Below are 12,895 nucleotides of genomic sequence, written 5' to 3'. Positions count from 1 at the left end.
CCTATGAGTAATATGTAGATCACATTAACAGTAATAACTCAAATTGCACTTAATTTGATCCCCACCTGCTAACAAAACCTCTCATCCTTTGCAAATTCCACCCACCCCACCCCCAACCCAAGCTCCTGAGCAATGGCTCTTAAGAGTTCACAGATAAATCTACGACATCAATTGTCTCTCACTGGGCATGGACATCATTGCATTGCAGCTGTGCATTTTACACTTTCACATAGTAAAATGTACTGGCAAGTATTGTGTTGCCAAGTAAGGATCTTTTAAAATACCATATATTATCACCATTGTTTAACTTGTACAAAAATATTTTAAATATTTTAGAACTATTTCTTATTATGAAACATTTGAGGCATATAAAATATATGTAATATATATGTAATATATGTGTAAGTTATCAGGGAAACGCTAAAATGAATACTCTTGGACCCATCACCCGACTTAAAAACTAAAACATTACCAGTAGCTTTATATCTACATGCTCTGTCTCCATCCCATTCCCTGTCTTTCTCCCAGAGATAATCACTATCTTGAGTTTTGTTTTTAGTACTCTCTTTCTTTTAAATATAAACTTTTGTTACATATGTGTATCCTAAACAATATATTTTTTAGATTCTCTTATTATTCAGCTTTATTAACATTATATATTCTATGTACTCCTCTGTAACTTGCTTTCTCAGTATTTCTAAGATTCAGCCATAATGTTTTACTGATATATAATATTTAATTGGGTAAATCACCATAATTTTTTTATCCATTCTCCTGAAATGAACATTTGAATCATTTAAATAATATTGCTATCACAATCAATGTTGCTGGTATACACTTGCAAGAATTTCCCTAAGGATATATAAACCTAAGAGTATAAATGCTAGGTATGCACATTTTTAACTTTACAAGATAGTTCTGAATTTTTTTCAAAGTTATTGAACAAATTGACATCCCATCTACCAGTGAATAATATCCTTTTGCTTGTATCTTCACCAGTCCTTAGTATTATGAAACTTCTTAATATTTACCAATCTAGTAATTATAAAATATTATCTTTTTAGGGTCTTAATCTGTAAATTTCAAATTTCATATTTTATTTGCCATTTGGGTTTACTCTTCTACAATACACCTACTATAACTGTTGACCATTTCCCGCTGGATTTTTATTGATTTGTAAGAGTTCTTTATATATAATATGTATGTAAATAATTTTTCAGTGGTAAGTGATATATCTTGAATCTATATAACCTTTTTTACATAAGCTTGTCTCATTCAATTCTCAGTGTTCTGTGGTCCTGTACATTTGCACGTAAGTACTGATATTTTCTTCTTTTAGTAGCAATGCCTCATGTTTGTGTTGGATAACCAGTTTACAGAATACTCTCACAAATTTTATCTCATATGAGCCTCCCAACAACTTTTAAAAAACAAGCTGGGTATTATTACACTTGTTTTGTAGATAAGACTGAGTGGCTTGCTCAAGTTTATAGGGCTAATAAGTCCTCAGACTCTGCATTTCATATTCTCCTTATGATTATATGATGCTTCAATTGTTGGTAAATTATGACCTATTCATTCAAACAAATGCTGCACTTCTGCATAACATCTTTACTGTAATTCCTTCTTATTTTGTGTATGTAATTCAAAATACAGCCCTAGTCTGTGAAGTTCATTCTAAACTCATTACCTACAAGATAACAAATGAGTAAAGAAAGTGAATTTTTAAAATAGAATATACATTATTTTTTAAGAGAGTCTAGGAGAATGTTAAAAACCATAACAGTTACCTGTTTTGGAGCAAATCACATTTTTTAAAATAATGGATCGATCATGTAAGAGAACTGATTTCAAGTTCCATATTTTCTTTTGGCCTTTAGAGAGTTAAAAAGAGGAATAAAGAAAATAAAGAGAAGAAAAATATACTTTAACATTTATTAATATTATCTAAATTGGCTCTCCTATCTACATTAAATGCCAATTTTCTATTTAGTTAATTATTAAATATTATCTATTTGTTATATTAAATATAACTAGCACCTATATAATTATATAAATATAATTATCATTATAATATAATAAATATAATTAGCATTAAATGTAGAACTTATAATGGGAAGTATTATTAGTAGGAGAGTAATTCTATCATATCACTCAACTTCCAGGAGAGGCTCCTGCGCCTGAGCAGTTGGGTGGGCACCCACCTACTGTTGGAGCCCAAGGAGTGTGGGGTGTTGTCTCTTAAATGAGAGATGCCCAAATGTTATCTCTCAAACATTTGAAATGGTAAAAGGAAGTACTGTACTTTTTACTTTCTGGGAGTTGTTTCATTCATTCATTCTCAAGTTAATCAAACTACTGCATGTGAAATCTAATCGTTTGGTAGTTTCCATGGATTATTCTATTTTTATGTACATTATACACACCAGAGAAAACTGTTTGATGAAACTAGCAGTAACAAGAAAGGACTTGGAGATAAATAAGGAAACAGTATTCCTACTCTGAGTATTTTAATCACCACAAAATAATTATATCTTAAGCACTTCCTGGGCACATCCTTTGATGAATAATAAGGAGATAGGACCAAATTATATCTTCTTCTCCAAAGAGAAAGGTTTTTAATAGCAGCTGTCTATTCTACAGATAATTACTAAATATGACCTTTCCTGGATCTCTGTCATTGAGTATTATAAATAAATGCATCTGTAGTTACATACCTAGTATTTACTCATCAAATATTCCTACATCAGTGTCAAATTTAAAATTAGTCAGTTTGCTTGTTTCCATAAAATGATGGTTTCATTAAGTATTTTGAAGTGAGAGCTGTGTTATATGAAAAGTAATATATGTCTGATGATGAGCTCCCTGTGTGTACTTCTTTTATGAGTCAGGATCTATACTAGCCTCGTGTAACTCACCTATAAATAGGGGATAATTATGTCACAAAGTGGTAAGCATAAGAGAGAGGTGGGTACTAGGTGAAGGGTACCTAACGACTCTGGAATTCAGATTTGTGTTTAGAGAGAATGAAATGAACTCTGTGTTGGTAATTTTGAGCTTTACCTATTTTATAGTTGTGTGTTAAGAATATGGGTTAATTCTAATAACCTGTACATTCTTAATGTAAGGGGAGGGTCGCTATTACCTGGGCAGCTTCTAGTATCACCTGAAGGGCCTCAAAGAGGCAAATTGCCCATTCGGGAGGAAGGCACTTACAGTTTTAGAAGTGTATCTTCAAATAATGTACTTTTTAAAGGGCCTTGTGGTAAAATGGCCATATAATTTAATATCCATTATGGGACAAGTACAAGATGGGTGAGAAATTGAGATAACATATCTAAACAGGGACTGTCTCAGGCAAATAAAAAATATGGTCACCCTATTTATTGAGGGTAGATTCTTCCTTCAGGATAAAAAATGTTAGAAGCGGAAGAGATGTCCTGTTGCCTCTTCAGAAGGAAGTCAGGATAGGTCAGGGACAATGGATTTTAAGGACCTTATAAGGGCCTAAAATATTTGGCACTACAATTTTGATTTTTAAAGATTCTGTATTTTCCCATTACGATTAATAACAGAACTCTTTGTAGTGGTCTTTAGGGACAGTAAGAAATAGGGCTCTGGGAAAATACCTCATTCTGCTGTCACCTTGGATGTTGGTGGGAAAGAAAGAGGTCTGCAAGAAAGAGCAGACTACTTGGGCAAGGGAGATCTGTAATTATGAAGAAACGGGGACAAGAGAGCAGACATTGTGAAATGCCTGACATGGTATATCAGCCTGATCAATAAGGCCATGATCTGAGTGACCCTGGGTGACAATTCTGTGCTGTTTGAGATAGTGAGCGCTGAGAGCAGTGTCATTTGGGCCTTTGGGAGCGAGACCATAGGCTCCTGGCGGCACTGTGTAGTAGCCCAGCGACTGCACTCTTGGGTCAGCCCGCCCCCAAGTGCTTTGGAAAGCCGTCGGTGGGATGCAGGCAGAAGGCTCCCAAGTGCAAAGGACGTGCTTCGAAAACCACCAGCCTAAACCCTGAGCTGGGTCAGGTGCGCTCAGTGGCACACTTTCCCTACAGCCCCGCCCCTCTTATCCCAGGCACGCCCACACCCCAACCAGGGCTTTAAGTCCGCCCGCCCGCAGGCACATGCCTGCCCGCACGCAGAACCCGGGTCTCGGCAAATTTCCGGCGCGGGAGGCGAGGGGCGCGGAGCGGCTCACTGCGCGTGTGCGCGCTGGTGAAGCCCCTGTCCCCTCCCCCTGCGGACGGACTTGGTACGGCCGGACGGTTGGCGTCCTCCGCGGCTCCAGCCAGGGGCGGGCTTTTCAAATCTTATCTTCGGTGGAGTGGTGGTGGTCCCCGCTGCGGCGCTGAAGATGGAGGTGCAGACCCTGAGGGGTCGCGAACTCTGCCTGGCGGGGCTTCCCGCCCAGCAGGTGAGTGAGAAGAGGTCCGGGCTTCAAGTCTGGACGCCGCGGTTTTGTCTTGTCGTCAGGAAAGCCCCCACTTCACCTCTCGTATTCAGCCGTGGCCAGAAACAAAGGAAAGGACTAGGGGTCTGCACTTTTGAGGGTATAGTACGATGGCGCTTGGAAATCTTCGCAACCCCTACCCCTGATTTCTTAGGGCGGAAACAGGCTTGGAATGGGGAAGCGATGCCCGAGTCCCGCGGCGCGTTTCCGGGCGCACCTGTCCGCTGCCTGCACCCCTTGCCCAACGTTTGGGCACTTATCATTTTTGCAGGTGTCGGAACGCAAGGGAGATGGGAGCTCCAGGATTTTTGAGAAGCCCACCCGAGTCCAACAGAGGACAAGTTCGCTTATTTTACTAGATTTGATGGAAAGCACAATTACTGCGATGTCTACGCACAACACGAACTTGTGGGGGCGGGGTGGAGAAGCAAACTGCAACTTCTGAGCTTTAGAAAAAGTTGGTTTGATAGTGGATTCTGTTTTAGTTGGATAGAAGTTTTTGCTGTTTTCTATTTAGTCATATAAAATGTGTTAGGAACCTTTCTACTTAATATAGACCAACATTATTTCTTAGCAAAATCAGTTATTAAAATGTTATCCTTTCCACTCTAAACCATAACTTTAGTATCTTAAAAGAAAATTCTGATGTCTTTAAGCTGGATCTTCACTTCCATTTTAATTTCCTTTTACCTGCTTCTTAAGTACGCTAAACCTATGAAATTGCCAGTTGTGTTGGACGAAATTGGTAGAATGTTAGCTTTTTTGTATAGTCTAACTTACTGTCTTTGCTTAGAAACCTGTTATCTTTTCTACAAACCTTAAAAACCTCTGGAGATATAAAATTGTTAGGAAGTCTTCAATAGTACTGGGAAAAATAAAGCAAAACATTAACAATCAGGCAAAGAAGCCTAGTTCCTTTGTCAGTAATTTATGCTGTTGTATGCCAGCATGTTCAAATATTTCAAACATTTTGATGTAAAGTGCTTTTCTGCTCTATCCTTTTATGTACTTTGTCTTGATAAAATCTTGAGTTCTAATGAATTGACGATTTGTTGAGGTTCTTGCACTTATTATATAGGTGTTGGTGTAGCCATTCAAGTATATTTTTTGAGCTGTGTGGAGCAGTAATATTCTAGACAAGATGATAAGGTCATGAAAGAAGTTTAGCTACATTCAATGAAAAATACTTATATGTAAGAGCTGGTTTTTACATGTGGTAAGGTACAATACTTAAGGATTGCTTAGACAGCAAGAAATTAAAATAATTGAGTTGTGGAATTTCTTCTCTTTATATCTTGGAGAAAAATTGCAAAATAATAATAGGTTTCAACCTAACAGGAATTTTATACTTGACTTAACACTGAATTTTTATTTAGTGTACTTCCCTTGATGTACACTTCCCTTTAGTGTACTTTCCTTAATGAATTTGCCATCTAATAGGGATAGGACCAAAGATTTCGAGGTGGTCATATACTAGTGAAACACCTCTACTCAATCCTTGGCTTGATCTCTGACTATACACAGCATAGAATATTTATTGGCTTTGGAGTCAGGTTAAGGTCAAATCCAAGTCTGCTTGTTGTGCAACCTTGAATAAGTTACCTATCTTTTCTAAATGTCAGTTTCCATAGTTATAGAATGGGTAAAATGCCTATTCAAGACAGTTGTTTGACTTTAGAACCTCTTTTAAGTACTTAGCACAGTCCCTCATACTCAGAACGTGCTTGAGAGATGACTATCTTTTGTCTTATTTGAGCAGTTGGAACAGCCACCTACCTTGTCTTACAAATGTTTAAGCTTTTGAAATCTTAATAAAAATAAAATTTGAGAAGTAATACAATCTCATTGCAGGAAAGTGATCATATAGAGAAACATGAATTAAGAATTTTTTCTCCAGTTCCATTCCCAAGAATTAATACTGTTAACAATTTCCAGATTTTATTCTGTACATAAACAATTCTTAAAATACACATAATTCTTTTAGAGGAATGTGTGCTGTATATACTCTTCTACAATCTTTTTTATTTTGGTCTCTTAGTTAACATGGTTTAACTATGTCCATTAGGTGGATAATAGTTTCTATCTGGATTAGTACAGTTGTCTTACAAGCAGCCCAACTCCATTTTTTTTTTGTTTTTTTGTTAGTGCTTAATTCCAACACTAAAGCCATTTTCTTTGTACTTCCTTTGTGTCATTTTAGCTCCTAAATCCTAGTATGTTTCTGTTTTCTCCATGATCCAGATTTTCACTTTTAAGTTATCTCTCTGTTTCATTTTTAGCCCTTTTTAGCCTAGCCTGACTTTAAATACCTAGAAAATCAGGACAGCGCCATAGGCTTCTGTTTGACTTGATTGTCAGCAAGCCCTTATCCAGAAAATTGAAGAACTAAAGAACTCCCATTCTCTTCCTGGAGATTTGCATTCAAACACTTCTAAGAGGGATAGATACAGGGAAACATGCTTCTATGATGGGTCCTAATCTGTAGGGACTCTGCCATTATGGTTGAGGCAGCAGCAGTGCAGGTTTTAGCTCCTAATTCTTCCTCTTTGAGGTCAGTAACCATCACCATTGAATGCTCAATGGGTGCCCTCATTACTTGATCATTATTTTCATTGCGAATAACACTAGACATCAACTCCTACTGCAAGCACACGTTTCACCTCTTATTAACTAATGACAAGTCTTTTGACTCTATAAAGTCTTTCTTGGCTAGAGTAGTATGGCTCAATCAGAGAGGTTTTTCTCTGCATGTAAAGTATACACATGTACTGAAAGGAGATGCATGGAGAATACAAAAACTGGTTAATACAAGAGCCTTCCCAGGTCCACATCGAGTCACCATAGAACAAGGGAGGTAGAATCATAGAGTACAATGTGCTAAACTGGCTGGGTTAGGGATCAACAAATTATTTCTGTAAAAGGACAGGTAGTGACTATTTTTAGCTTTGAGGGCCAGACGGTCCTTTGAAATTACTCAACTCTGCTATTGTAGCTTGAAAGCCACAGACAATACAAATGGGTGTGACTGTGTTCCAGTACAACTTTACTAAAAAAAAATAGGCACCACCCAAGGTATGATTTGCTGACCCCTGCTCTAAAGGATAAAATTCTAATGTTAGTATTTGCTAGATGTCTCATTTCCTTAATGAATATCTAATCTTAAAAATAGGTTTGTTTTTTTAAACCCCGACTTTACATTTTTTTCTCCACTATTTCCCAAACCTCTATAAATTTATAAAGTCTTTTATCAATAAATGATGAAGAGAAGACAGTTTTCATTTACAAGATGGAAACCCTGGAAGCCCAAACTCATTCTTTAATGTGGCTGTGGCCATCTACTGGTTCTTTAAAGTTGTTGCAACTTTCCAGAGTGCTGTGGAATTTCAAGTACAGCAGTCATTCTCTACTCTGGCTGTGTATTAAACCACCAGAGGAACTTGAGAAATGCTCAGGCTCCACCTCCAGAGATCCTAATTGTTTTGGGGTAGGTCATAAGCTTAGATACTTTTATAAGGCCCTTCCTCTCTGCCTGAGGTAATCCTAATGTGCAGCCTACTGTGCTAGTTCAACTGGCTGCCTCACTGTAGTGTTTAAAAAGCAAAATTGAATTTAATGACAGCAGATGGTATTTGTTTATATTTGAGTTGTGGGGTAAAGCTATTCATCCCAGCTTCCAGTTGCTCTCTATATGCACTCTCCAATACTAACCAGCCTGCCAGAGTTTATTTCTATAGACATATGGGTCACATAGATAATCCTTTTAATTAATTATTAACATTAAAGAAGAATTTACTTTGAGGCTGACAAGTCATGAAAAGATGAAATAGAGTTGTTGAAGTTCAGTCATGTATAACGAAGGAAAACAAGCAAATGAGCACATTTATATAATATACTGGTTTTGAATTATGATACAAGAGAAGATTTTTGTGTGGTGATTACATGATGTAATTCAGAAGGTAACTAAACAGATCTGTTTTCTGCATGTGACTAGTATATTCAATTGATTTGGATAGTCCAGTTAAATCATCTTTTTGGGTAATCTTCACAGACCATTGCTCTTTTAACTTTCAGCTTTTCTTTTTGAAAAGATTGTCTTTTTACTATCTGGAACTTTTGCTATTAGATTCTATTCACATTTTTTAACATAGGTTTTGATCTAATTAAAAGGTAGATTATAATGTTGATTTTTTTTTTTTTTTTTTTTTACCACAGAAGCCAGAATGGTCACTTCATTTAAAAAATGGACAGACCAGAGCATTAGACTTGTTTGTGGTATAATAAAGTATCTGATTTATAATTTTTAAAAAGCCACTGTAAATTAAATCAAAATAATACATTTCAGTTTACAGAATTTTAATGTTACATCTGAAACTAGTATATAGAGTCAGGCCACTACAAATAAAATCATTGTATGGAATAAAAGACTTTTAGAACTAAAATGATTTAATAGTTTCATGGTGACTCTTAAAACCAAAATATATCCCAAACTATATTCTATATCTCTGTTCCAGGTAGCTAAAACTTCTGACATTTTCTAAACACAGTGCTTTTACTCTGTTGCTTCCGATATTTTATTTACATTGCTTACTATGACAAGTAGCTTGTTACCTCTCTGATGCTAAACTTTAGTTTCTTTATTCAGCATGTGCTATTTGAGAAAGTTTTTCCTTGGTCAATTAAGTGTCATCAACTACATCTTGCCATCCCACAATACAACTTAGATAAGATGTATATGTACTATATTGTTCACATTAGTTATTATTGGTTACTGTATTGATTTCCTGAGGCTATCATAGCAAATTACCAGAACTGGGTAGTTTAACATAACAGAAATTTATTCTCTCATAGTTCTGGAGGCCAGATGTCTGAAATCAAGGTATCCACAGGGCCATACTCCTACTGAAGGCCCTAGGGAAAACTCCTTCTTTGCCTTTTCCAGCTTCTGGTGGATGCTGGGAAACCTTGGTGTTCCTTGGCTTATAGTCTCATGACTTCACTCTCTGCCTTCATTGTCACATGGAGTTCTCTCTGTGTCTCTCTGTGTCTTCACTTGGCACTTCTCTAAGAGCACCAGTCACTGGGTTTAGGGCCCACACTAATTCAATACGATCTCATCTTAACTAATTACATCTGCAAAACCCTGTAGCCAAATAAGGTCATATTCTGAGGTTCTGGGAGGACAGGAATATTTGGGAGACGCTATTCAACCTTGTACAGTTATGGTAAGAATATGTAATGTTTCTCATCTTTGTTTCTGTTCCGTTTATCCAAGAGATGATAAAGATTTCTTAATAAAGCAAGAAATTAAGGTTTTGCAAAGAGCTTTTTAAAAGTAGCTATATTTTTATACTATTATACATTAAAACTTTGTTATTTTCTCAATATGGTACAAAATTATAATGATATCTAGTAAGAAATGTTACAATTTTGGATTTTTGCTATCTTTTAAAAATGCTTTTCTTTCTTTTTTAAGGACTACAGCATTCGAGAAAAAATAGATTTAGAAATTCGAATGCGACAAGGAATATGGAAACTCCTTTCTCTGAGCACTCAGAAGGACCAGATTTTACATGCAGTAAAGAATCTCATGGTGTGCAATGCTCGAATAATGGCTTACACATCAGAGCTACAGAAATTAGAAGAGCAGATTGCAAATCAACCTGGAAGATGGTCAGTGGCATAGTTTACTTATGGCTTTAATGGACTTAAATATTTGAATTAAAAATATAATATAATTTAACCTTAAGGTCAAATGTCAGATCACCAAAGCTTTTAAAAATATACTGTAGTAGCCTCTGATAACAAACATTTTGAGAGTAGAGCTCAGAGTAAACTTTACTATTAAAGGTAGCAGTTTTCACTGGGCAGTTTTATTGTGTTTAGTACTTTCAGATTATAAATTAAGTGATTAAAAAGCAAGAACTGACAGAATATTTTAAGAAGGACCAAGATTGAGAGTTGAGTATAAAGAAATCTAAATTAAAGAAAAAGCTAGTTGTTTAAAAGTATGCTAATAAAGAAGGTACTAGCTGAGAGTAATGGAAACAGGTATATGAATTGAAATGAGTGGACAACAAAATTAAAAAAGGTAGAAAATCTTCTGAATGAAAGGGAACTTAAAAATCCTTAAAAATCAGCTAGCACATCTTCATAAGTCTTAGGCAAGTGACTTACTCAAGGACACATAACTAGCTAATGACAGATGCTAGCTAGCTAGTAACCTAAGCTGGTGTACTATCTTTTTTTATGCCTGCATATGCAAAAATATACCCAGGTTTGTGTACAATTCACAATGTAGTCAGGGTGAGTTGAAAAAGTGAAGTTACTTAGGATTTGCTAAGTAACTTCTGTTTCTTGTTCTCTCTGTTGCTCTATGCTGCCCCTTTGGATCAGGTCTAGGATTTCTGTGTGAAATTTACATCCTACCCTATTTACAGTGCTGAGTCTTATTTGGACTTAAGAATTGACTCAATTTAGTGGCTAGATGTTAGTTTCTTTTTTAATATAAATAGTCTTATATCACCCATTGTTGATCAGTCTTAAAGCTCTAGCACTAGTAAAAAGTTTCTTTTTAGATGATAGTGGCCTTTGGGCTATTTACAGTGCCATTAAATTCTTGAAAAGTAAGGTAAAAACACAGGTCAGAGAAATATTTCTGTAAAAATAAAATATTTATGAGATTGTGATATAATAAAGCCTAGTGTACAAAGTAGCTAATATTTGTTAACTATTTCTTTGGGATGGCTGTTTAATCTCTTTGGGTCTCATTTCCTTCATTAAAGTTGGCATGATAATATTTGTGTTTTGAAAATTAAGATTATACCTAAAACACTTATTGTAATACCTTTTATATAATTGTCTAATAATAATTTTTATTATCGTCTATCCCTGGCATTATAAAGTGAAATTATTTCAGTACTATAACCTAGGAAAATCTTTTTCAGATGGACTTACATTGGTTTAAGTCAATGCTTCTCAAACTAGGTCACAAGTATCACTGAGAGTACAGGGTTATGTGTCAGGAGATATGCAAAGCCATAGAATAAATGTGGCTTGTCTTCTTATATAACATGAGTTTTTAAGTTAAAGCATGAGAAATTTATAATTGTGGCATGGTTTGGGGTTATTTTACTCATGAGGATATATGTTTCTTCTCCCCAGATTTTAGTAGATTATTGTTTCAAAGGGCACACAGAGACTGTATGGGTAGGATGTGAAACCAGAAGACTTAAAAGCCTGAGTACCCCTCACCCACAAAAAAGAAGCCCTTGTATTTTGTACTACCCCAAGGTGCCCTGGTGAGTTATAGGGCATTACACTTACTATTTCATTGTTTATCCTTTATCATTGTATTTTCAGCAAAAAGATATGATAAAATGGGTGTTTGGTAAGATTATCTGGTAGTGGAGTAATGAAAAGGATGATGAGACAAAATCATTGAAATAATCAATTATTTGAAAAAGCAATGAAAAAATCAATATTTTAGGGAAAATATTTAGATAGGCAGACATAGAAGCGATAAAGTAACTTGAGGGAATTGAGGATATCAAACTAGTGCATGAGTTTTGAGTTTAGTAGATCTTCATTCAAGGTGCTCTTTATATAAAAACAACCATTCTGAGAAACAACATAGAAACAACAATTTCAGTTATTTCTCAATTAATTATGAATTTATTAAACTAAGCAAATAATCTTATTTCACTTTACAGCCTTTTTAAAACGGTTCCAGGAAAGAGTTAAACCCTAATGCCCTAAGACATGCGTTGTATACAGTGACTTAAGTTCCGTGTATCTAGAATAGTGCTAGTTTTGTACCATTCTTGGGAAAATTCAGAAAATAGTCATTCTGTGGTTTAGATGAGGAACCCCCATTGAGAAATCAGTGATATAGTCATATCATTTGTTCTTTTTTTTTTTTTTTTAACCACATATCTGAGAATATTGATAACTGGTTAAGTGTTCCATTACCATAATGTTCTAAATATATAGCAAAAGCTTTGTTATTCTTAATTGTGTGCAGTTACGAAATACCTTCTGGTATACTATTTTTTATGTCTAATTATGCAAAAGATACCCAGGTTTGTGTACAATTCACAATATAGCCATGGTGAGCTGAAAAAGTGAAATATAGAAAGCTTTCTAGGTTTAGTAAACAGGAGATAGTTAGGATGAAGGGTGAAACAGACAGCTTACTGCCTCAGTTTAGATGATAGGATTGCTTAGTTACAGCACTCTGTCAATTTGACTGGTAAACGAGACTATCTCCCTACCTTTTTCCTGCTTGTTATAGCCAAATATGTCTATTTAAAAGACTGCTTATATCATCAGTCCACTTCTTAAGAAACAGCTAATGGTTTCTATTTACTAACATTCCTTAGATAGGCATTGTATTCCAAGATCTTTGTGGTCTGATTTCAAACTACTTTTATA

General features: G+C 35.5%; 1 protein-coding gene across 2 annotated transcripts in view; it reads left to right on the top strand.

Annotated features, from left to right (window-relative positions):
* The first annotated feature begins 4,126 nt into the window (after positions 1-4,126).
* Positions 4,127-12,895, top strand: part of RTKN2 (rhotekin 2) — a 63,856-nt gene continuing 55,087 nt past the window's right edge. The window contains exons 1-2 of one of the 2 annotated variants that reach the window (XM_011370227.2): positions 4,370-4,429; positions 9,939-10,135. In XM_011370227.2, the coding sequence (XP_011368529.1) occupies positions 4,370-4,429; positions 9,939-10,135 (257 nt within the window). Of the gene's footprint in view, positions 4,430-9,938; positions 10,136-12,895 lie in introns of both variants that reach the window. The other variant, XM_011370228.2, reaches the window with a different exon arrangement.

This window comes from Pteropus vampyrus, unplaced genomic scaffold (genome assembly GCF_000151845.1).
Source record: "Pteropus vampyrus isolate Shadow unplaced genomic scaffold, Pvam_2.0 Scaffold165, whole genome shotgun sequence".
In the NCBI taxonomy this organism is placed as follows: domain Eukaryota; kingdom Metazoa; phylum Chordata; class Mammalia; order Chiroptera; family Pteropodidae; genus Pteropus; species Pteropus vampyrus.
This window is presented reverse-complemented; position numbering and strand designations above follow the sequence as displayed.